The sequence below is a fragment of the Salvelinus sp. IW2-2015 genome, linkage group LG2 (genome assembly GCF_002910315.2).
Source record: "Salvelinus sp. IW2-2015 linkage group LG2, ASM291031v2, whole genome shotgun sequence".
Classification (NCBI taxonomy): Eukaryota; Metazoa; Chordata; class Actinopteri; order Salmoniformes; family Salmonidae; genus Salvelinus; species Salvelinus sp. IW2-2015.
The window spans coordinates 1,504,401-1,531,437 of record NC_036839.1 but is presented as its reverse complement, the minus strand read 5'-3'; the positions used below and the strand labels follow the sequence as shown (position 1 = coordinate 1,531,437).

Genomic DNA, 27,037 nt, shown 5'->3' with positions numbered 1-27,037 from the left:
ATAAATATGTTATCAGACTGTCATCTGATGAGGTTTTTTCTTGGTTAGTGGCTATCAATATCTTAGTTTTAGCCGAATTGGTGATAAGCTACTGGTGGAGAGAAAAAAATGGTGGACAAAGAAATTGTGTATTTTGCTAACGTGTTTAGCTAATAGATTTACATATTGTGTCTTCCCTGTAAAACATTTTAAAAATCTGAAATGGTGGCTTTATTCACAAGATCTGTATCTTTCATTAGGTGTCTTGGACTTGTGATTTAATGATATTTAGATGCTACTATTTAATTGTGACGGCTATGCTAGCGATGCTAATCAGTGTGGGGGGGTGGTGGGGGGTGGGGGTGATCCCGGATCCGGGGTTGAGGCTCGTTAGAGGTTAAACAAGATTTAAAAAAAAAATTATTTCGACTTCCATTTGTACACGATATACAGGATTTAAATGTAGTCGTAGTCATACTTAGAGCGTCGATAGCAATACATTAAAATATTTTGCCTTGAAGTACCCGATACCAAGTAGAAAAGACAGAGATAACTGTAAATTGAGAACCCCAACTGTTTAACTTTTTCAATCTATAACGATGGAATTTAGGCTTACGAGTGTTTTAACAATGTAATCTTTCCTACAACAGCCGAAGATGTAACATGCGTTTCCCAAAACCATGCAGAGAGAACGGTCGCTAAGTGCGTCGTTGGAGCAATGTGTCGATACTGATAGGATTGAAAGAAAGGGAGTGCTGCTCTCGGATCAACTTTCTCCAAATATTTCGCTAACATTAATATTATTTCACAATACTGACTACGGATCAGCCTCCTAGAGAAGAACAGTATTACCACCTACGACTGCAAGTTTTGAGGCGGCTTATTCTAATGCTTCCCAATAAAAATGCACTCAATCACAGATTTGGTACATCATGAAATATATTGAGACAAATGACGGTAGCCTACAAGTGCAAAATAGAACTAAATGAATTGAACATGAAATGTATTTCAACGGAAAACCATGTGATTCTATGTTTAGCGGATATCTTCTGTGTATGAAGTAAAGGCAAAAACGATAATGGCACACTTAGTTCTTCTACGAGTGGTCTGAGCAGGCGTTATATTATGAGTGTTTTCAAGTACAACTTTAATAACGATGGTTTGGGAAACAGCTCTGAGATTTAACGATGTCCTACGAAGGTTCTAACAATGAACTTAGCCTTAAGATGCTTTTGGGAACCGAGCAGTCAACTTTACAATCAAATGATTAGTTGAATCAGGTGTGCTAGTACTGGAACAGATCAAATAGGTGAAATGGCTGGGGGTACATGAGCAGAGGTTTGGGAAACACTGCTGTAGATAAATCATAGAGATACTGAATTACTTGTTTCCAACTTTGTGCTCTTATTCAAAATTCAAACCATGGCACATTTACTGAAATAGATACATGGAAAAGCTACATCCATATTGCAGTCAGTGTAAGATATATGGGTACAATAAATCAAATCCATGTGTGTTTCAGCAACACATTTATTTCTCAGTAAGGACAGGKAGCCTTATCCTGTGAAACAATTGTCAGCACAACAGATTCAACATAAAGTTTAATTTGACTTTGATCTAATAAAAAAAAAGGATATACTGTATGTAGGCTTCTCTAGCTCCGGTGCCTCTTCGTGTGTAGAGCCAGGTGGTCAGAMCGGGAGAAACAGCGGTTACACACAACACAGTGGAATGGCTTGGCCCCTGTGTGTTTCCTGAAGTGGCGTGTCAGCTCGTCAGAACGAGCAAAGCGCCACTCGCATCCCTCCCAGGAGCATTGGTACGGCTTCTCTCCTGGAATGCAGCACACAATGACATTATTCAACAGCAGAAACAGGGTTGATCATGTTGTCACAAATGTACAGTACTAACTAAATACTTAAACATAATATTTGTTTTTATAAGGTCAGTAAAGATATTTAATATTTTACACAACTATCTTGAATGAAATAGAATCTAAATTTTTTTAAATAATAGATAGACATAAAAACACAAACAAGGCAACATTTTGGTTTTATTTGTTTAAGGTGTTTAAAACACGTTCGACAACACGCGGCAACATTTGGCGGGCAAGATCTCATTTAGCATTCAGAATGCATYTGCATGCCAAAAGCATTATTTTGCCTGGCAACATAACATACTGGCCCCCCAAAATAAGAGAGGAGTTTCCCATAACAGGACTTTTATAATGTTACCAGTAAAACATTTACCCGTATGTGTCYGCAAATGGGCCTTTAAATGGGAGGACTTGGTGTAGACTTTCTTACATCCTGATGAAAAAGAATGGAACCAAATGCATGTCATTACAACATAACTAGAATTGATTAACAAGAATAACATCCTACATCTGACAGAGTGGTGTTAATGGTCATGATTGAMTTATAAACCACACAATGCATTCATTTCATGCTTATAAATCAAGTTAGACTTTTATGGAACCGTTTAATGTTCTGTTTGTTTGATCTCTATGATTCAATTCCATGGGTTTCAAGAACATATCATCTAATCTCCTACTAGTCTTTATTACTCATGAGCAAACCAAAGCCTCTCTCCCACTACAGACGTAGGATCTTAAATCTGAGCCAGTTTGCTACAGCTGGAAAATATTCCTGCAGCAACAGACCATTGGAACTATTGAACGGAATATTTTTTATGGATATTTTGATACATTTTTCGTAAGGGAAAGTCAAGTCTGGAACTTCAAAGTGGAAATGGCACACTTCAAAAGACTTTTAAACCTCAAATACACAACTTCGACTACCGAGCTTAGACAGACTTTAGTGCAGGAATAATCAACTAGATTCACCTGCGGGCCGTTTTTTTCTTGAGCAGATGGTCAGTGGGCCGAAACGTATTTACAAATAATTTGTAGACTGCAAATTGACCACAAGAGCCAAAAGATACAGTATAATATTTAACTAACAAATCATTTCAAACCTCTTTAATTTTGTATACGATCAAAAATTCTCTTTATGATGGTAATACATTTCCAACATTTTAATCAATTGAGCTGATTTCCTTGAAGTTGTTCAACAATGAACATTCATACCAAGAAATATATATACAGTGCCAGTCAAAGGTTTGGACTCACCAACTCATTCAAGCGGTTTTCTTTATTTTCTACATTGTAGAAAAATAGTTAAGACATCAAAAACTATTAAATAACACATAGGAATCATGCAGTACCAAAAAAGTGTTAAACAAATCAAAATATATTTTGAGATCTTTCAAAGAAGCCACCCCTTGCCTTGACAGCTTTGGATACTCTTGGCATTCTCTCAACCAGCTTAACTTGGAATGCTTTTCAACAGCTAAGGAAGTTCCCACAATATGCTAAACTTGTTGGCTGCTTTTCCTTCACTCTGCAGTCCAACTCATCCTAATCCAGCTCAATTGGATAGTCGGTGATTTGTGGAAGACAGGTCATCTGATGCACAGCACTGCATCACTCTCCTTCTTGGTCAAATAGCTCTTACACAGCCTGGAGGTGTGTTGAGTCATTGTCCTGTTGAAAAACAAATGATAGTGGAACTAAGTGCAAACCAGATGGGATGCGTAACGCTGCAGAATGCTGTGGTAGCCATGCTTGGTAAAGTGAACCTTGAACTCTAAATAAATCACAGACAGTGTCAGCAGAAAACGCCCCCACACCATCACACCTCCATACTTCATGGTGGTCCCACACATGCGGAGATCACGTAGTTCCCTATACTGTTGATGTTGAGATGTGTCTTACTTGAACTCTGTGAAGCATTTATTTAGGCTGCAATTCCTGAGGCTGGAACTCTAATAAACGTATCCTCTGCAGCAGAGGCAACTCTGGTCTTCCTTTCTTGTGGCGTGCCTCATGAGAGCCAGTTTCATCATAGTGCTTGATTGTTTTCGCTAAGCACTTGAAGAAACTTTTAAAGTTCTTGAACTGTTCAGGATTCACTGACCTTCAGGTCTTAAAGTAATGATGATGACTGTTGTTTCACTTTGCTTATTTGAGTTGTTCTTGCCATAATATGGACTTGGTCTTTTACCAAATAGGGTAAAAGACCAAATTCTGTTATACCACCCCTACCTTGTCATACACAACTGATTTGCTCAAACGCATTATCCACACAAATGAACTTTCAACAAGGCACACCTGTTAATTGAAATGCAAGATGTGAAAAGCTGTCAGCTAGGAAAAAGGGTGGCTACTTTGAAGAATATGAAATATGATCAGAAAATAAATGTCCCTTTTTCAGACCCTGTCTTTCAAAGATAATTCGTAAAAATCCCAATAACTTCTTAGATTTCATTGTAAAGGGTTTAAACACTGTTTCCCATGCTTGTTCAATGAACATAAACAATTAATGAACATGCACCTGTGAAACGGTCTAAAGACACTAACAGCTTACAGATGGTTGACAATTAAGGTCAAGTTATGAAAACTTAGGACACTAAAAAGGCCTTCTGTAAGCTTCACTATTATTCTACCATGTAGAAAATAAGGAAAAAGCCTTGAATGAGTTAGTGTGTCCAAACCTTTGACTGGTACTGTATATATTTATTTTCTATGCTCMGAAAACATGGGGAGGGCCACATAAAACAACCCACRGGCCAAATTCGGCCCMTGGGCCGCCAGTTTGGGAACCCTGCTTTAGTGAATTGAGACTACCTGTCATKTCTCCTCACCTGGAATGTCACAGTGATGTATCCTCCTCCTCTCCAGGTCAGGGTTATTCCTGTGGTTAAACCTCTCTGGAACTGATTGAGCCAACRTTGGGGACACTGGCCCAACACAAGGGTTCTGGCCTGCTCCAAGACTAGAACTTTGRCTTTGWMCAAGACATGGACTCTGAACTAATCTAAGACTGGTGCTCGGAACTGGTCCTAGACCAGAGCWTTGGACTGGCCTAAGACCAGGTCTTAGTTTCGAGGAAATACTGGCTGCATAAGATGAAGGCGGAGAACGATTTTGAATCAGCTCTTTCCCTCTGTCTGGGCTCCCTGGCTGAGAGTTAGGCGGGGAYGGAGGAAGATAGTCTGGTCGCTGCTGCGAATGGCTTGCGAACTGGGTTGTCAGAGGATTGCCATCTTTTTGTGGGCATCCCATCGATTTGACAACAATCTGGGGGGATGGTATGTGGAGGTTGCTGAAAGGGACAGACAAGGAGGACACAGGGACCCCACTGTGGAGGTTGGTGTTCACAGGATGATCGGGCACCAGCTGCTCCAGCTCAGAGTTCAACAGCTGGAACAACGGATTGTCTGGGAAGTCCAGGGAGGACATTTCCTGTTTAATGAACAGACTGCTTCCTGTGTCTGTCGAAGCRCCATAAAGCCCAGRGTGTTCTGGAAGGGTTGTAGGACCAGGGTTGCACTGGCAACTGGGATGGATGAAGGAGTGGGAGAGAGGCTCTGTCTTGATGGGTMTCATAGGCAGACACAGGCTGGGGCACAGGTAGGTAACGTCAGGTAGGAGGAGACTCATGTTGATGCTGTATGGGGAACCAAGGTCCTCCGTGAAAGATGGCTGTCTGGTGTCTGGGATATTCTGAGGAGGTGACAGATATTTGTCCATCTCGGAACTACCCTGCAAGGTAAAAAAAAATATATGGAGTATTTGTGAGTTACATTYAATACTAGGGCTGTGAAAGTTAACACGTGACATGTTAATCGCAGTAACAAAAAAGGTGACACCGTTAATCACATCTCCAATTTCTTCACCGCACGGAAACCTTTTAAGCGCAAGTGTTTCCGCATGGACCCAKAACACAGCTACAGTCAATGCTTGCGCCTTTAAATAGCTGAAGACAGTGTGCCTCTAGCCAAAATCATGTGAAAGTTAGCATATGTTTTTTTTTCTGCCTGGGAAGAACTGAAAAGGAATAGGTTCATTCGCCACAATGAGGTAATCAATATAATAGTCAATAGCATGAGAGCAGGAGTAAATGAGAGAGAATGGGTGTCGACCTATGCGTGTAAAGTTATCTAAACAGTACAGATGGTTACAATGTTTTCATAACATTGCTGGACAAGTTTAAAAGCTCTTTGTATGCATAGGCCAGTTTTTTTCTCCTATAGTCACACTCATTTAAAATGCCTGAAGTTTTAAACGTACTTAAAGCTTTGTTTGTGTCTGTGTGTGAGAGAGAGTATATAATTACAGACATTGACCCTTTCTTTCTCAGCTKATTCACCATCAAGCCACTAACACCTCTGTCTGATCACAGCCAAAKTGCATTGTTTCTCAAAAGAACAGACATGGAAACAACCACACATTCACAGCCCAGTAAACTGTGATCATTCTACAGTGGTCCCTGCAGCGTATGCTCAAACCGGTGTGATTAGAACACTTATTTAGAACGTCCTGTTTCGATTGAGCAACAATCAGCATTTGAGAAGGCCACACTTTTTTTCACAGAAAACATTTTGCACAAAACACAGTCCTTACAAATTATGTCCAGAATGTGAGCAGTTTATTTTTGGGATGCAATGTTCAGACATTCACAGAAGTAGCTACAGCATAACACAATCATCCAATCCGGAAAATGTAGGGTACATTTGTTCCTAGCGCTAACTGTGGAAAGACTGACGTAACACAAGCAGTCATTTTTTATAACTCTCGGCTGAGAGAAACTACAATATGAATTAGCTAATAGCAATTACTATTATAATTAATGAGCTCACCATTGATCAAAATAATTGAGTAAAAACACTTTCTAGAAATCGAAAGTAATCCGACAAAGGTAGTTTGTGCGCGCCTCCATGTTTGTTTTTTCGCATCAACCAAAGATAAGAGACAAGAGGAGTTTCTGGTTTATAGTATGCATGTTGAAGGGGGTGTGTCATCTACGATCATTCACTTCCCTTCATACACTTCCAGACGTTTACCCGAAAGATGAGTGAACTATTCATGCACCTCAATATAACATCTTTGGTTTGACAGATTACGTGACACCCAGAATGCATGGTATAATGTCAGCAAACAGCGCCACACTACACATAGCTGGCAAATAGCTTAGCATTAGCTTAGCTCATTATAAATCAGCACAACCGTCAAAAAAGTATTTTACACACATCATAGGCATCCATTACGATCTATGCAATAATCGGAATGCATTATTCGTTACCAGCACTTGAAAACGTGAATAAAACTCTAAATTCATTATGCTCCATACATCCAGTTGAAGTCAGAAGTTTACATAAACTGAGTTTAAATGTATTTGGCTAAGGTGTTTCACAATTCCTGATATTTAATCCTAGTAAAAATGACCTGTTTTTAGGTCAGTTAGGATCACCACTTTATTTTAAGAATGTGAAATGTCAGAATAGAAGAGTAGAGAGAATGATTTATTTCAGCTGTTATTTCTTTCATCACATTCCCAGTGGGGCAGAAGTTTACAAACACTCAATTAGTATTTGGTAGCATTGCCTTTAAATTGTTTAACTTGGGTCAATAATTTTGGGTAGCCTTCCCACAATAAATTGGGTGAATTTTTGCCCATTCCTCCTGACAGAGCTGGGGTAACTGAGTCAGGTTTGTAGGCCTCCTTGCTCACACACGCTTTTTCAGTTCTGCCACACACATTTTCTATAGGATTGAGGTCAGGGGTTTGTGATGGCCACTCCAATACCTTGACTTTGTTGTCCTTAAGCAATTTTGCCAGACTTTGGAAGTATACAACGGGTCATTGTCCATTTGGAAGACCCATTTGCGACCATCTGACCCACTGGGAATTATGATACAGTGAATTATAAGTGAAATAATCTGCCTGTAAACAATTGTTGAAAAAATTACTTGTGTCATGCACAAAGTAGATGTCCTAACCGACTTGCCAAAACTATAGTTTGTTAACTTCCTGACTGATGTCTTGAGATTCTGCTTCAATATATCCACATCATTTTCCTCCTCATGATGCCATTGATTTGTGAAGTACACCAGTCCCTCCTGCAGCAAAGCACCCGCACAGCATGATGCTGCCACCCCTGTGCTTCATGGTTGGGATGGTGTTCTTTAGCTTGCAAGCCTCCCCATTTTTCCGCCAAACATAACGATGTTCATTATGGCCAAATAGATCTATTTTTGTTTCATCAGACCAGAGGACATGTCTCCAAAAAGTACCATCTTTGTCCCCATGTGCAGTTACAAACCGTAGTCTGGCTTTTTTTAAATGGTGGTTTGGAGCAGTGGCTTCTTCCTTGTTGAGCAGCCTTTCAGGTTATGTCGATATAGGACTCGTTTTACTGTGGATATAGATACCTTTGTTCCTATTTCCTCCAGCATCTTCACAAGGCCCTTTGCTGTTGTTCTGGGATTGATTTGCAATTTTCACACCAAAGTATGTTCATCTCTAGGAGAGAGAACGCGTCTCCTTCCTGAGCGAATGACGGCTGCATGGTCCCATGGTGTTTATACTTGCTCCCAAGGATGAACCAGACTTGTGGAGGTCTACAATTTTTTTCAATTATATTTGAAATAATCTGTCTGTTAAACACATTGTTGGAAAAATGACTTGTGTCATGCAAAGTAGACTGTCCTAACCGACTTGCCAAAACTATTGTTTGATTTAACAAGAAATTTATGGAGTGGTTGAAAAATGAGTTAATGACTCCAACCTAAGTGTATGTAAACTTCCGACTTCAACTGTACATACATACTGTATGCACCTACAGTAGAAACGACAACATGATATACAGAAAATAAGGAATTTACTTTGATAGCAACGCACACGTGTCCAAAGTTATTATTTGTAAGTAAACAAGGCAATGCGAGCGCCACCCAGAAATGTTTCCAATTCATGCAAGACTGTGCAAATATCTGCATACTTGATCTGCGYAAAAATTGGTGAAGTGTGTGGGCTCTCCTCAAAGAGAGAAGTTTGTCCGGCGCACTTCAAAACGTAAAATTGTCTGCAACACTGAAATGGGCTACTTATATATGAATTAATGAGGAGGCGGAACACACCTCAATTCAAACTGTTAACTGAAAATCATTGGAAATTGACAAGTTGAAACATAGCCTATAGATAATTAGCAGCATATATTAACTGTCCTGTTGCGCAATAATCATATTTTGGAACAGTGAGCGTATTCTGACATCACGTGCATAAAAAAAAAAAAAAACTCACGCTGGGGCGACCGTTACAGATATTTGGAACTCACGTATGAAGTTAACATCTTGTCAATATGGGGGCGCTGTTTTCACTTTGTAAAAAAACGTTCCCAAATTAAACTGCCTCATACTCAATTCTTGCTCGTACAATATGCAATATGCATATTATTATTATTACTATTGGATAGAAAACACTCTCTAGTTTCTAAAACCGTTTGAATTATATCTGTGAGTAAAACAGAACTCAAGTTGGAGCAAACTTCCTGTCAGGAAGTGAGAAATCTGAAATCAGGCACTCTGTTCCAGGGTCAGTTAATTAATTTGCAATTATTCTATTGGTCGACATGCACTGYATACGTTTTCCCCTAGATGTCAGTAAGCAGTGAGGATTTGAATGGTGTTGCTAGGTAGATCTGAGGCCGTATAAATGGTCTTGGAACGAGGGGTGCACCCTTTTCAACGTTCGTCATGGCGCAAAGCAGACCTCAGGATGGCATTCTGAAAAGCTCACGTTATCGGCGTTAGATATATCCGGCTCTGATTTTATTCGATATAGGTGTTTGAAACATCATAACGTAGTTATTTTAAACCGAGTTATATCAGTTTATATGAGTATATTGAGATTTTCKGAAATTTCTTAGTGCTGCGTTTTGAAGAGTTGGGCATGTCTGGGCCACATAGCTAATGTTTGCTGCTAATTACACGGTTGAAGATGACATTCTACAGCCGAGCAACGATTATTATGGACAAAGGACAACTTTCCCAAGATTCTGATGGAAGCTCAACAAATAGTAAGAAGTCTTTATGCTGTTAATTTGTAATTTTATGTGTGAAAAATGGTAAACAATAATTGCCGCCATTAATTTCGGCACGGTCTCGTATGTCATTAGTAACGTTAATTTTAAAAATCTAACACAGCGGTTGCATTAAGAACTAGTGTATCTTTCATTTGCTGTCCAACCTGTTATTTTTTTGTCAAGTTATGATTAGTTATTGATTAGATTAGGTGCCTCTCCCAAGATTTCTCCCGACATTGTTGGCAGCTTGGCTACTATTCTCAATTGTATAACCACGATTTGTGCCGCTAAATATGCACATTTTCGAACAAACAAATATATGTATTGTGTAATTATGTTATAGGAGACTGTCATCTGAAGAGTATTGAGAAAGCGTTAGTAAAAAATAAATATCTTTTGCTGGTTTATTCTTATCGCTGATGTTGTTGGCTTGAATCAATGCTGCTTTGAGTTGGTATATGTAGTAAGCTAATATAATGGCTAAAGTTTGTTTTTGCTGTAAAAACACTTAAAGAAATTGAAATATTGGCTGATCACAAGATCTTTTGTCTTTCGATTTGCTGTACGCTTGTATTTTTCTATAAATGTTTACTATGATGAATATTTCAGTAATTTCACTTCTCTCTGTAGTATCTAGTTGCTGAGGAGTTGTGATGGTGGCGCAATGTAAAAACTAAGATTGTATACCTGAAAATGCACAATTTTCGAACAAAACATATGCTATACAATAAATATGTTTATCAGACGTCATCTTATGACATGTTTGTTGCGTTAGGATCTATATTATCTTTATTTGGTCGAATTTGTGATAGCTACCTTATCAGGAAAAATAATGTGGGCAGAAAAAAAAGTAGTGTCGGTTGCTATGGTGTTAGCTAATAGAAATACCATAATTGTCTTCCCTGTAAAACATTTTAAAAATCAGAAATGATGGCTGGATTCACAAGATGTGTATCTTTCATTTGGTGTCTTGGACTTGTGATTTCATGAACATTTTATTATATGATATCCCTGTGGCTTTAGGCTAGGCTATGCTAGTCAGCTTTTTTGATGGGGGGGATCCCGGATCTGGGTTTGTAACTCGTTAGAGGTTAAAACTGTTTCTTTAGTTCCTTGACATCTGGAATCAAGAACTCATAACCTCAATCTTTAAGGATAGAGACAAATTTGACCCTAACAATTACAGAGGCATTTGTTTGAACAGTAACCTGGGCAAGGTTTTCTGCAGTATTATAAATGTAAAAACTTCATCAATAAGCACAATGTCTTGATTAAAAGCCAAATTGGATACAAACCAAAACATCTCAAGATGTACCAAAAAAATGTACAGCCTATACACCCTGATTGATAAACATGTCCACCAAAATAATTCTAAAATGTACGCTTGCTTTATCAACTTCCAAAAGGCATTTGATTCAATTTGGCATACAGGACTGTTCTACAAAGTTATTTAAAGTGGTGTAGAGGGCATCAAAATTGGCAAGAAAAGAACAGAATTCTTTAACCAGGGTCAGGGCCTTCACCAGGGTTGCAATCTGAGCCCTGCACTCTTCAAAATTTACATCAACGAATTGGCAACTATTCTAGAAAAATCCTCAGCCCCTGGTGTTAGTCTCCACAATTCAGAGGTTAAATGTCTGGTCTTCGCAGATGACCTGTGCCTGGTGTCACCCACAGCACATGGCCTACAGCAGAGCCTGGACCTTCTAGAGCAGTACTGCCAGGCCTGGGCCCTGGCAGTAAACCCCAAAAATACTAAAATAATCATTTTCCAGAGACATTTCAGATCTCAGGGAAATGTACCAATTGAGAACTGTGGTCTAAAACATATAGAGTACTGCACACACTTAATGATGAAGTGAATGAACAGAGAGAAAGCACGCAGGGCATTCTACGCCATTAATAAACCATTTAAAATTGAAATATTTGGATAAAACTAATTGAATGTGTCACTGATCCAATTGCACTTTATGGCAGCGAGATGTGGGATCCACTTGCAAAACAAGATTTCACTCAATGGGACAAACAACCCATTGAAACCCTGCATGCAGAGTTCTGTAAGATTCTTCTACATGTCCAGAGAAACTACAAACAATGCATGCAGGGCAGAATTAGGCCAATATCCACTAATAATAAAAACTCAAAAAAAGAGCAATTAAGTTTTGTAAACATCTAAAATACAGTGACCCCCCCTACCATATCATTACCAAACCCTGCAATACCAAAAGAGTTTACTTTCCCCAAATGTGAAACCCTTATTCAAATGCCTCTCTGTTGAGGATATGCTACCCATACTGTTAGGGGAGGACGGAGAAGCTGTAGGTTGGCCACGCAATACATTATATTGCTGCCTGCCCATAAGATGAGGGACAGTGTCTGACGGACCAACCAATCTGCACATGTCCTCTATGCTAATTGTTATTGTTCAATGTATGGTTATTTTGACCCTTGGTTATTGTTGTCCCGTTGACAATATTGATTATTATGTTCATATTTTAAAATCTCCAAAGTAAGCTTTGGCAATATGTACATTGTTACGTCATGCCAATAAAGCAAATTGAATTGAGAGAGATGTGCACAAGTGTTAAAGCAAGCTCATACACACTGGTAGGACAGACAAACAGCAGTCAATCTCTTTTGTGTTGACACAGCAAAGACCTTGGGAGTTGTCATTCACCCGGCCTTGTTAAAATACTCCAAACCAGAGGGTGGCAGTAGCGTTGCTTGSCAATGCATATTTGTGCGTATTGCTTATGGTCTAGATTCCAATGTCACCACTAATGTTGGTATTTTGTAGAAAGCCCTTGTTGATACTATCCAGATGGCCACAGCTAGATAACTACCTAGCAAAATGATGAATAAATAATTGAATTCACTCTCCATAATCCCATACTGCCAGTGCCAGCCCATAACCTAATGTTTAGCTAGGTTGCTAACGTTAGCATATTTGCTAGCTAACAATCCAATCCTTCACTGACATGGCCTATAAAGTACATACATACATGTTCAGTATTCACAGGCCCATCACTGTTACGGAGTCTAGTTGACAGGTAAWCGACTAGCTTGGCTGTTCTCTGGACCCCGTATGTAGGGACATGTACAATGCTTGAACAAGGCTATTGAACTTGACATTTGTGTGCCTTTAGTCTCTTTGCCTTTAGTCTTTAATCTAATATATCATACAGAAAGTTGTTGTTAGCTGGCTAGCTAGCATCACTACCTACCTCGATGGCTGAAGGCAAAGAGACCTCCTATTGCATCGCTATGGCAGTGAACATTCCACCACCAAAACCCATGGTTATTACAGGGGAGTGGAATATTAATTGGGACAGGGATGAATTCGAGGACTATGTGCTGGCGACAAGTCTACATTAAAAACCCAACGAAGTCCATGCGGAAACTCTGAGGATCTTAATGGGCAGTGAATGCAGGCATATCAACCGGCACAATCTCACCCTCACAGCACAACAACAGGATGATGCAAAGGCCATACTGAATGCATTGGAGAATTACTTCCAACCCGCCAGGAACGTTTTTGGAAGCTGCAAACAGGAAAAGAGTGAGTCAGTACATAACTTTGTAACCTGTCTGAGAGAAAGATCTGCTTCTTGTGAATAAGGGGGATTGAAAGATTAACTGATTTGTGACAAAATAGTAMTGGGAATTGCAAATTATGACACGCGCTGGCGTCTACTAAAAGAGAGAGGCTTAACATTAGTAACTGCCACTGAAATGTGCCGCACTGCCGAAGTCACTGACATGAGAATGAGAGCAATGGAAATGGAAACCCCACGCACCGACGCTGATACTGTTCACGCTGTTGCCAGGCAGACATTCAGACAATTAACCACGAATGGTGAACACAGATAGCCCCATAGCATGCAAATACTGTGGAATTACATTTTACATTTTAGTCATTTAGCAGACGCTCTTATCCAGAGCGACTTACAGTAGAGTGCATACATTTTATTACATTTTTTACATACTGAGACAAGGATATCCCTACCGGCCAAGAGCAGACGCTCTTATCCAGAGCGACTTACAGTAGAGTGCATACATTTTATTACATTTTTACATACTGAGACAAGGATATCCTACCGGCCAAACCCTCCCTACCGGCCAAACCCTCCCTAACCCGGACGACGCTATGCCAATTGTGCGTCGCCCCACGGATCTCCCGGTTGCGGCCGGCTGCGACAGAGCCTGGGCGTAAACCCAGAGACTCTGGTGGCGCAGCTAGCACTGCGATGCAGTGCCCTAGACCACTGCGCCACCCGGGAGATCTGCAAACACACGAGGCAAAGACCACTGCCCTGCCTACGAAAAACCATGCAGAGTTTGTGGAACTAATAATCACTTTGCAAAAGTGTCTCTCAAAAGCAAAAGAAGGGTGAGTGAGGGCAAGATTCACTGTGTTGGTGTCACTCAGTGTTCAGAGCAGAACAGTGAAAGTGACATTTACATGCATGRATCCATTGGGGCTGTACACTCAAGAGGGAAGAAATGGTTTGTGACACTACGATTACACAACAAGCTGCAACAATGTCAACTGGATTCCGGTACTACGTGCCAGAATCCAGTTGTCAACATCTTCTCCTCTCAGACTCTAAATGTAAACGCCTGGGACTGATGCAGTTCACCGTACCAAATGACCTGCACATCGTGGAGCGTGTGCAGCATGGATCTCTGTCCAAAGAACAACTACTCAGCAGATATGACGACGTATTCAATGAGCACATTGAATCAGTACCTGGGGAGGTACACTTTGAATTGGATGAGAGCGTCAGTTCAGTGTGCCTATTGCAATGAAAGTGGCTGTGAAGGCCCAGCTGGACAAATATGAGGTCGATGGCCACATGACATCTGTGACTGAACCAACTGACTGGATCAGCAATATGGTCAGAGGGAAAAAGCCAGAGAATTTGAGGGTCTGCATCGACCCAAAGCATCTGAACCAAGCACTAAAACATTCCTACGACATCATGCCGACACTGGAGGATGTCCTCTACAAGCTTCCCAAGGCCAGGATTTTCACCTTGGTGGATGACCGAGATGCATTGCTGCAATGCAAGCTGGACAAAGAGAGCAGCTTCATGACTACCTTCTGGACCCCGTGGATTCAGAAACGCTTGCTCAAGCTCACGTTTTGTGTCTCAGTGGCGCCTGAGGTATACCAACGCAAGCAGGAAGAGTTACTGGCTGGGCTCAAGGGCATTGAACCCATCGCTGATGATGTCCTGATCATAGGCTGTGGTGACACAGACGAAGAAGCAGAACGCGACAACGATGTGAAGCTCATGGCACTGATGGAGCGCMCATGATCAGTTAAGCTTCGTCTTGGCCTGAAGAAGCTGCAGTTCAAGGTGAAAGACGTCACTTCCATGGCCACATTCTCTCGGCCAAAGGCATGAAGCAGGACCCAGACAAAGTCAGAGCGATCCTCRACATGCCAAACCCGTCTGATGCAAAAGGAGTGCAGTGTCTCATTGGCTTTGCAAACTATTTTGCAAAGTTCATGCCACATCTATCAGTAGTCTGTGAGCCTGTGAGCCTCTATGCCAGTTGCTGGACAAAGACACACGATGGCACTGGCTACCCAAATATGAGGCCGCAGTGCAGGAGATKAAATCTCTGGTTTCATCCATGCCAGTGTTGCACTACTACAACGTTAGGAAGCCTGTCACAATCCAGAGCAACTCCAGCTAGAGTGGACTTGGATACTGTCTTATGCTGGAAGACCAGGACCAGTGCCTTGAGAGCACCCCCCCCCAAAGAACAAACCTATGCACAAATTGAGAAAGAGTGCCTCAGCATTATCTTCTCCTCCTGCCAGTGCTTCCATCACTACTTATATAGTCGAGAGCTGGTCACTGCTGAAACTGACCACAAACCACTCATTGACATATTCAGTAAACCGCTCCTCAACGTGCCCAAGAGGTTTCAAAGCATGCTCCTGACTGCAAAACTACAGTGTGAAGGTTGTCTACAAGCCAGGGATGTACATCTGCGACACACTGAGCAGGGCAACAGCATAATGTACAGGTAGAGGCACTGCCTATCAGCAGCATGCCATCTGTTCGCTACAGCAGAAACAAGATGTTCAACAGATCAATCAGGCAGACTACTTAAACGTCACAGATCACCGCCTAGCCCAGATTAGGCAACACACTGACAAGAATGAACACCTACAGTCACTGAAGTCCATGGTTCTCACAGGTTGGCTGTACCTGAAATAAGAAACACCTTTCACAGTGAGAGAATACTGGACCTTTCGAGATGAGATCAGCGTGCAAAATGGCATCTTGTTCAGAGGTCAGAATGTCATTATCCCCAAATCACTATGTCCAGAGATGCTTACCCACATACACTCCAGTCACGTTGGAGGTGACGCATGCTACCGCCAGGCACGTGAAACATTAAAAACTGTCCAAACATGCAAGCAGAAATGAAAGACTTTGTTAGCAGCTGTACCACATGCAACGAGTACACTCATGAACAGCAAAAGGAAACCATGATGTCACACAAACTGCTCACAAGGGCCTGGTAAATCGTCAGCATGGATTTATTCAGCCACCAACAAAAGGACTATCTTCTCATTGTTGATCACTAGTCTGTGTTAASGTGTCCTCTGTTTATATATCATTTAAAAAAAGAAGATGACAACTGAAATTAAAAGAAAATGCATTTTCATTTCTTATGACTTGAATGTTAAGAACTTAATGTTGTGCTGTTATGTTTGCACTTTCTATTGAAAAGGATGATGTTACAGAGTCTAGTTGATAGATAATCGACCAGCTGGGCTGTTCCCCATACAGCAACAATCACGGAAATAAACCCTGTGAAGGCTACTGGAATTTGGTGTGGCATAGGCTAATCTAGCCAGGGTTTGGCAGTTTGGATACTGGGCGAATTTGGAGTACATTGGAGTATTGCATCCCTGGATTGAGCTACATGTWCCAGCCATAACCCGTGCCAGCCCCGAGCTGCCATTATAAGGAATGGAACTCGCACCAACTCAAATTGAAAAATKTACATAGAGTCGGATCTCTGGCTAAGGCTAATGGCGTCATACACTATCTCACTATTACATTATATTTTTTTGCAGCCATACCAGTGCTCTAGGAAAACGGAGAGAGTGGTGATCACGTTCATATCAACCAGTCAGCAGTAAAGCATTGATCGTGTAGGCTACACTGCTACATCTCCCGTAAAACCATCCATATCCCTTAAAAAGACTACGCTGACCAACGCAAAACAAGATCACAATGCGCAACGTTGTCACTCTCCATGTGTCAATGCACATATTTTGAAACACATGTAGTCAGGCCTACAGTATTTGAAAAAACGAAACAAATGGAACTAGTGCGCATCGTTTGGGGGAATATTGGGGCTGAAGACTATTAGCACATGAAAGAAATCCCCTCCAAGCAGCGGGGCTTCTGAACTAGTGCTCCTGTCTAGGCGATGGAAATCTACAGCTGAATTTAGACTGTCCAGCTGCTGACTTCATGCATCTCCTTCTATACATTGAGATGGGAAACGTTTAATCTCAGTCCACTATTGATCTGTACATATAGGCTATTTTGCCTGGTAATTAGATGGCAGCATATTAGCCTATACTATAGCCTAAATATCAACGATGCCATACAATCTCCTCGCTCAAACTGTAAACTCGCTTTCTAATTAAATACCGTACCAGATTGTAGTCGTGAAATTAAGAGCTTTCACCGWTTGTATACTTCATGTTGTTGAGGACTTGTCCATGACCGTGATATTTTCCTCGCCCTTCTCTCAGCCTGTCCGCTAGTGGTGGTGCAGTTGGTTTTCAGTGTTCGGGTGCGTCCTGCCCCAGAGCGACTCAAACATCATTGGTTAATAAGTCAGTGGCCATAAACGGTGATAATGTTATATCCAGTAGTCCGCGAAAATGTGTGTGTGTGGGGGGGGGGGGGTAATTTAGCATAGGACTAATTCTGATTTGAACAAATAGCTGAAACCATGCAGTTGTCAGCTGCTTACTCCCTCTTGTTTTGCSCTTGTCAAATTACGCAACTGCGTGATAGCGGTGCGTCTGTCTGTATAGGGAGTGGCTGGACATGTAGAAAAATAGACAAGATATGTTTTCAATTGTAGAATAGACAGAACATAAGACTTAAAGTAATGATTACCTTTGCTTTTACATTCCGTTTCGAGGAGGGAAGACAAGTAAAAAGATACGTGGAAAGGCAGCAACGTGATTTGTGGGAAGATTAACTTCCAAGTGTGAGGGAATCTATTCATTAATTCAGTTACTTGTTCACAGCCTCTTAAAATAACATTGTGACTCACAACAGCTCCTTTCCTCCAGCATTTTATGAGAATGTGTTGGATACCTAAATAAGAATGAATGATTCAGCAGTACAGTACAGCAAGATGTGCTCCTTTGTGACTCCAGGCTTTTTGAGGGACTGTACAGAATCAATCCAACAAGGTCCTCCTCTCTATTCAAGTAATATTCAAACCAGCATCAATGCTTTTTAGTCCCTAGCCTATGAAAACTGCCCATAAAGTGTGAAATGTGATGATGAATGCTTGTATWTTTAACAGTTTCAAACTGTTCCTTCTATATGTGAACGGGACACCATCCCTTATTGACATTTAGGTCATTTTGCAGACACTCCTATTTTTATTAGATTTTTTWWWAATGTTACCCATTTWTCTACCCAATTGCATGATATCCACTTGGTAGTTACAGTTATGTACCATCGCTGCAWCTCYCGTACGGACTCGGGAGAAGCGAAGGTTGAGAGCCTATACGTCCTCCGAAACACGACCCTGCCAAGCCGCACTGCTTCTTGACTCACTGCTCGCTTAACCCGGAAGCCAGCCTCACCAATGTGTCGGAGGAAACACTGTAAAACTGGCGACCAAAGTCAGCGTGCATGCGCCCAGCCCGCCACAAGGAGTYGCTAGAGTGCACTGGGGCAAGGACATCCCGGCCGGCCAAACCCTTCCCTAACCCAGACGAAGCTGGCCAATTGTACGCCGCYTCATGGGTATCCCGGTCGCGGCCGGCTGCAACACAGCTTGGGATCGAACCCGGGTCTGTAGTGACACCTTAACCACTGCGATGCAGTACCTTAGACCGCTGCACCACTCGGGAGGCCAGCAGACACTCTTGTCCAGGCTGTATCACAACCGGCCGTAATTGGGAGTCCCATAGGGCGGCGCACTGGCTTTGGCCGGTGTAGGCCGTCATTGTAAATAAGAATTTGTTCTTAGCTGACTTGCCTAGTTAAATTAAAGGTTACACACACACACACACACACATCTACAGTCAGTGCATTCAATTTAAAGTCCTTCTCCTTTTCCGCTCAATGATCACCTGATTTATTTAACAAAAGGCCCACCTCAATATGTGTTCCAGGTATCCTTGTGACATTGCACAAGGGGGAGGGCTTTTGTTCTCTGTTGCTCCTCTATTGCTCCTGCAAGCAAGGGGGAGGCCGATGACCGAGGGCACCACGAGACCAAGTCCTTGAATGGCCTACTCCATGTTTGAACTTGTTTAAAAAAAACAGATTTGTTTACCCTTAAGTGTGTRTACATTACTGTATTTATACGTAGGATATTGTTTTTCAACAGGAAAAGTTCAAAAARTAGCCAGGTCAGACGAGTACAAATCAGTGTTAGTAAGAAAAGACAAGTGCAGGTGTTAGTGCAAGAAAGGCACGTACAACAGTTAAGTGTTAGGGTTTCTTCTCCCGAAGCTTATACAACAAGTCATAAGATATTTTTCTACATCTTTGGTCATAAGAAAAAAATGATACCCCTGGGACATGTTCAGTAGGCACAAAACAGAATAAAACATTCTGAAATTAACTGAGACAAGGACGTACCATCTGTACTTGTCCATAAATGAATGTGTGTTTTCATTTTCCGGTGTGCACTTAGTGAACACAACCCTGGGCAGTGGAACAACACCGATCCCTGCAATGTCGCTGACTGRTCATTGAGATAGTCATCTGACACACTTCCCAGTTTTAATCGAAGCGATCTTCCCGAGGATGAGAACCATAGATGGACCATCGGACTATAGCTGGTAGTCCCTGGTCCAAAAAAGGTTGGGAAACACTGCCTTGTATGTCCTGATGGTCTGGTTGGGTCCCTTGCTAGGCATGTTAAAAATGCCACTGTAGTGCAGCTGTCTTTCAGGACTGCATACTTTATGGCAACATTTTTAGGGCAGCAGTGAAAACTGCAAAGACTCTGGCAGGGGGAGACATTGAGGGGATGTTTGGATGAAAATAGCTCCATATTTAATTCAGAAACACTGTGTGCGGATACATAACATGTATTAAGGAACTGATCTTTATGGTCTGGTATTTCATTTTGAATTTGACGCTAGCTAGCCGTTAGTTGTTTTGTTGGTCACACGTTATTTGGATAGTATGTATAGTCATACTATCAACAAACTATATGTTGATAAGCAACTGCTTGCTAAGGTTAAGGTAAGGGTTAGGTTTAGAATAAGGGTTAGGGTAAGAGTTAAGGTTAGGGGCTAGGGTAAGGGTTAAGTTTAGGGTTAGGATAAGGGTTAAGGTTAGGGCTAGGGTTAGTAGATAGTTGAAATGTTACTGATAGTCTTYAGATMATCTTTRGAGCATCTACCGATGGACTATCCAAATAATATGTTACTGTTTTTTTTAACTGTCTTGTTTGGTTTGGTTTCGAGATGATACATGTTTACTTGTTGATGGTAAGTAAATATTGGATAATTTGTGGTGTAACTCCAATATTCACTGACTATACCAAACTTTAGGAACAGCTTCTTAGTATTGAGTTGCACCCCCCTTTTGCCCCCAGAACAGCCTCAATTCATCCGGGCATAGACTCTACGAGGTGTCGAAAGCATTCCATAGGGATGCTGGCCCATTTTGACTCCAATGCGTCTCACAGCTGTGTCAAGTTGGCTGGATGTCCTTTGGGTGGTGGGCCATTCTTGATACACACGGGAAACTTTTGAGCCTGAAAAACCCAGCAGTGTTGCATTTCTTGACACAAACCGGTGCGCCTGGCATCTACTATCATACCCCGTTCAAAGGCACTAAAATATTTTTTCTTGTCCTTTCACCCTCTGAATGGCGCACACACAATCCAAGTCTCATTGTCTCAAGGCTTATTATTTGACGTCTTTCCTCCCCTTCAGCTACACTGATAGCTGTCTCACTGTTGTGTCGTCGGCAAATGTAATGATGGTGTTGAAGTCGTGCCTGGCCATGTAGTCATGAGTGAACAGGGAGTACATTAGGGGACTAAGCACACACGCTTGAGGGGCCCCCGTGTTGAGGATCAGCGTGGCAGATGTCTTGTTACCTACTCTTACCACCTGGGGGCGGCCCGTCAGGAAGTCCAGGATCCAGTTGCAGCGGGAGGTGTTGAGTTCCAGGGTCCTTAGCTTAGTGATGAGCTTTGAGGGCACTGTTGTCACGYCCTGACCATAGAGAGCCATTGTTTCTCTATGGTGAAGTAGGTCAGGGCGTGACTGGGGGTGACCTAGTTTATTTATTTCTATGTGTTGTTCTAGTTTATTTTCTATGTTGGTGATTTGTATGATTCCCAATTAGAGGCAGCTGGTTATCGTTGTCTCTAATTGTGGATCATATTTAAGTAGCATTTTTCCACCTGTGATTTGTGGGATATTGTTTATGTGTAGCTGCATGTTAGCACTCCATGGTCGTGACACGTATCGTTTAGTCTTTATTGTTTTGCTTAAGTTTCACTTCGAAATAAAGATGTGGAACTCAACCTCCGCTGCGCCTTGGTCCGTCTCTACACACGGTTGTGACAGAATATCCCACCACAACGGGACCAAGCAGCGTGCCCGGGAGGAGTTGGCATCCTGGTCTTTGGTGGAGATCAAGGAGAGAATATCCTGGACTTGGGAGGAAGTCTTGGCAAGACACTAAAGCCTGCTGTGGAAACAGACGACAGGAGAGAAGGGAGGACAGCGACGACGCCGGGGTTCGCGGCCACATAAAAAGCCCAAAAAATAGCCCGAAAATATTTTTTCCGGGGGGGAACAAAGGGTAGTTGGCGAAGCCGAGGAGTGAACCAGAGCCAGTCTGGGAAAAGAGAGAGAAACTGGAGGAGAGTAAACGGAGAGAGTCAGAGACTGTCAGAGAGTGGATGGAGGTATTGGAGGAGAAAGAGGGGAGAGAGTTGTTGAGTTGGTGGAAGATGCACGACATTTGCCCTAAGGAGCGTGCTATTAGTCTGGTGAAATCTGTGCCGGCTCCACGCATCAGGTCTCCAGTACGCATCCACAGCCCAGTAAGTCCTGTGCCAGCTCTCCACACTCGCCTTGAGGAGCGTGTCATTTGTCCGGTGCCATGTGTGCCGGTTCTACGCACCAGGTCTCCAGTGCGCCTCCACAGCCCAGTACGTCCTGTGCCAGCTCCTCACACTCACCGTGCGAAGTGTGTCATAGTTCCGGTACAATTGATGCCGGCTATATGCACCAGGTCTCCAGTGCGCCTTCACAGCCCAGTACGTCCTGTGCCAGCTCCTCTCACTTGCCGTGCGAGGTGTGTCATCGAACTGGTACCATTGATGCCGGCTATACGCACCAGGTCTCCAGTACGTCTCCACAGCCCAGTACGTCCTGTGCCATCTCCACGCACCAGGCCTCCAGTGCGCCTCCCCAGTTCGGTATGTCCTGTGCCGGCTCCACGCACTAGGCTCCCAGTGCACCTTCCCAGTCCGGTAAGTCCTGTGCCTGCTCCCCGCACTCGCCCTGAAGTGCGTGTCTCCAGTCCGGTACCACCTGGGCCGGCTCCACGCACCAGGCCTCCAGTGCGCTTCCCCAGTCCGGTATGTCCTGTGCCTCCTCCCAACACTCGCCCTGAAGTGTGTGTCACCAGTCTGGTGCCACCTGTATCGGCCCCACGCATCAGGCCTTCAGTGCGCCTTCACAGTCCAGAGCTTCCGGCGACAGTTCCCAGTCCAGAGGTTTCCGGCGACGGTTCACAGTCCAGAGCTTCCGGCGACAGTTCCCAGTCCAGATCTAGCGACGGTCGGCAGTCCGGAGCCTCCGGCGGCGGTCTGCGGTCCAGAGCCTCCTGCGACGATCTGCGGTCCAGAGCCTCCGGCGACGGTCTGCGGTCCAGAGCCTCCGGCGACGGTCTGCGGTCCAGAGCCTCCGGCGACGGTCTGCGGTCCAGAGCCTCCGGCGGGGGTTCCCAGTCCAGAGCCTCCTGCGAGCGTTCCCAGTTCGGAGCCTCCGGCGACGATCTACGGTCCGGAGTCCCCGGCGGCGAACCACGGTCCGGAGTCCCCGGCGATGATCTACGGTCCAGAGTGCCCAGCGATGAACCACGGTCCGGTTCCTCTGGCAACCATCCACGGTCCGGAGTCCCCGGCGATTGATTACCGGACAGAGTCCCCGCGACGAACCATGGTCCGAAGCTTCCTGGCGACGATCCACGTTCCGGTGCTCCGGCGACGATCCATTGTCCAGTTCCTCCGGCGAAGATCCACGGTCTGGAGTCCCCGGCGACGATCTACGGTCCGGCTCCTGGTCCGGTCCTGGCAACGTTCCACGGTCCGGAGTCCCGGCGACGATCTACGGTCCGGTTCTCCGGCGACAATCCATGGTCCGGAGCCTCCGGCAACGACCCACGGTCCGGTTCCTCCGATGACGTATTCCACGAGCGGAGTGGATACTTTGCCCCGCACCGGAGCCGCCCCCGACGGTAGATGCCACCCGGACCCTCCCTATTGAGTCAGGTTTTGCGGTGGGAGTCCGCACCTTTGGGGAGGGGGGGTACTGTTTTTTCTCTATGTTGGTTAGGTCGGGGTGTGATTGAGGGTGGGTTATCTAGGGGAATTATAGATCTATGTTGGCCTGGTATGGGTCCCATTCAGAGGCAGCTGTTTTATCGTTGTCTCTGTTGAGGATCATATTTAGGTAGCATTCCCCTTGTGCTTTGTGGGATTTGTCTGTATAGTTTTGTGTCGAGCATAACTCTGAGCTTCACATTTTTGTTTGTTCGCTTTTATTGTTTTCTGTTGTTTAAGTTTCTCTTTCAATAAAAGGAATGGAAACATACACGTCTGCATCTTGGTTCGACTCTTATAACGTGGTGACAGTTTGTGTCCGTTTTTTTAAGTTTTAAAGTGGCATCTGAGGCAACAGCTTTATTGCATCATCTGTAAGATAAGAAAGTAACTGTTAGATTCGTTATAACACACTTGACTTTGTGGAGTTTGATAATATGGTGGCATGTGTGTATGGTATGACATGTGTTGGACGCATTGAACTTGAGGTTGAGGTAGTTTTGCGCAAACCCAACACACACACGATGACAAAAATGTGCTGTATTAAACACACGCACGAGTGCAAAAAACCCCCCCCCCCCCCACACCACACCCACGTTCTCACTCTCTCACTGTTAAATATGCTGGTAAAGTGTACAAGCATTATTGTATTTACAAGCCAATTTAAAATGTCTACGTGCAACTGTTGTATAAGCAACTCTGTAAAGGTGTTCATGTTCGCATGTCCATGAAGAATTAAAGTATGTAATACAGTGGCTTGCGAAAAGTATTCACCTTGGGCATTTTTCATATTTTGTTGGCCTTAACAAATGGATTTAAATGGTTTTTGGCGGGGTTTTGGTATCCTTTGATACACGATTATGTTTTATTGTGGAGAAAAACAAGAAATAAGAAAGACAGAACTTGAGCGTGCCAAACTATTCACCCACCAAAGTAAATACTTTGGTAGAGACACCTTTTTGCAGCAATTAAGTGCAAGTCTCTTGGGAGTATGTCTCTATAGCTTGGCACATTAGCCATGTGTCAGATCGTCTTGCGTAGGAGAGAGGAACCGAAACGAGCGTGTGGAAAATACTTTCCTTTTAATGAAGGGAAAAAACAAACACTTACAATGAATCAAAACGATGAGGTGAAGCTAAACGACTAAGTGGACCATAGCACATAGAACATAGACATTACCCCATTAACCGTAGTGCATGGTTGTCTTCAATATGGCTCCAATAGAGACAATTAATGACATCTGTCTCTGATTGAGAACATTCAGGCACATAGACCAGCTAGCCACCTAGACACTAAACACAAACCATCTATCTACTTAACCCTAAACATACAACGCACTAGACAATACAAACATACTTCCCATAGTACACCTGACTAAATAAATAATAAGGAAACAAAGCAATACTAAGGCCAGGGGGTGAAGGGACTGGGATTTTTGCCCATTCTTCAAGGCAAAATTGCTCAGCTCCTTCAAGTTGGATGGGTTCAGCTGGTGTACAGCAATCTTTAAAGTCAATACACGAATTCTCAATATGTGTAACGCCTGACTGAGATATCTCTGTTTACTTTTTATTATTGGTTAGGTCAGGGTGTGATAGGGTTGGGTACGTTAGTTTTTTGCATTGTTCTAGGGTTTTTTTGTATGTCTAGGGTTTTGTAGTTCTAGGTGATATAGAGTATGTCTATGGTGGTCTGATATGGTTTCCAAATAGAAGCAGCATGTTTATATCGTTGTCCTCTGATTGGGGACCATAATGGTAGGTGGCATTTTGCCTTTTGTATTGCCGTGGGTTTTGTTCTATGTGGTCTTGTTTTGTCTTGTCTATTTGCTTTTCAGGCCTCTTTTGGTATAGGGGCTTTCACGGTTCGTTTTGGTTAGTTTTGTTAGGTTTTGTTCAGTGTTTACATTTTTTTTCTTAATAATAGGGTGGTGGAGGTATGTTAATGAATAGCCACAAAGTGTGCGGGCATGGCCCGCTATTTTGTCTTTCCTTTTGGTCCTCATCAATGGGAGGTCGATGACATCACAAATTCTCATTCAGACAACACTTGAATATTCCTATTCCTTGATTTTCTTGAAAACTGAATTTGTTACAATTATTTGACCCTTTATTGTGTGTACGTTAATGTATTTATATCTTGGGATATCACTTTCACAGAAAAGTTTTTTTTTTAACTGGAGAATATATTTAAAGAGTCGATTTTGATCACAGATTAAGCGTCTTGAATAAATGGAGTCATGCCATTGAAACAACTATTATGCTGAAAATATGGAAGATTTGTTTCATTTATACGGAATTACTTAAAGATAAAAAATGTTTTGCCATAATGGCCCCTCAAAAAAGTAAATGCATTATGTCTCTGACTGGATTTCAAGTTGGTTATTGTCATAACAGTACAGTATATACATAATGACATACTAATGAATGTACGTATATATATACTGAATGGTACATTCACACAAACTTTTATATTTGCCAATAAAATACAACTCAAAACAGACATCATGCATTTTCAAAGACATCATCTTGAACATATCTATAGCACTGTCTCCTGTATCCATACATTTTAAATATGCGTGTGCCGCTACTTTTTAACTCTATCCACACTTGTGGTTGGTCCATATTAGTCTGACCACAAGAGAGAGATTGCATTTGGGTGGTTGTGATGCGATGAGCACACGCTGGCATTCTGGCATTTCCTCTGAGCTATGGTCCAGTTGTTAGGCATGTTCTAATGTTTTAACGTTGGGGATCTGCGGGAGGGCTGGCTGACATTCACATAGAGGAAGACCAGGGCCAAGTAAGCCAGTCGGGTGCTTGGATGCTCCAGGATATAAATGGCACCGGGTAAGATACCCTCGTGACAGTCAAGCAGTCAATTCCTTAACGAGGGGATCAGCATTCATATTACATTTGAGATGTCGGTAGCATCTTTAAAATCATTTCACGGTTAAGTCTTTCTATAAATGCTTATACATGCTTATAAGTGCTATTATATATTATAAAATTAATATCAATACAATATTGAGCTCATGAGTGTAATGATTATAAATGTGTAAAATAAATGAACTATTTGTTGATTGTATGTACACTATTTATAAATAGTTAGGATAAAGTGTTACTGTGATTTTGAACTTAAATGAACCATGTTTTTCCCAGTAAAAAATGTATGGAAATTCATAATCATAAAGCGTAGATCAATATAAGTCGATATTAGACATCAATGTGGCAGGTGGCATAGCATACCACCAGATGGCACGGTAAACTGTAGAGTAGAGGCGTCTGTGCATTTTGTAACGTCTGGACTAGGGACG

At 42.6% G+C, this 27,037-nt stretch overlaps 1 protein-coding gene across 1 annotated transcript; it reads right to left on the bottom strand.

Annotated features, from left to right (window-relative positions):
- Positions 1 to 1,491: 1,491 nt before the first annotated feature.
- On the bottom strand, positions 1,492 to 17,950 carry LOC111973059 (Krueppel-like factor 5). The gene is made up of 4 exons (XM_024000224.2): positions 17,600 to 17,950; positions 4,684 to 5,584; positions 2,229 to 2,288; positions 1,492 to 1,812 (listed from the first exon to the last, which is right to left on the bottom strand). The coding sequence occupies exons 2-4, from the start codon at positions 5,570 to 5,572 to the stop codon at positions 1,634 to 1,636; spliced, it is 1,128 nt and encodes a 375-aa protein (XP_023855992.1). The 5' UTR covers positions 5,573 to 5,584; positions 17,600 to 17,950; the 3' UTR covers positions 1,492 to 1,633.
- Positions 17,951 to 27,037: the final 9,087 nt, after the last annotated feature.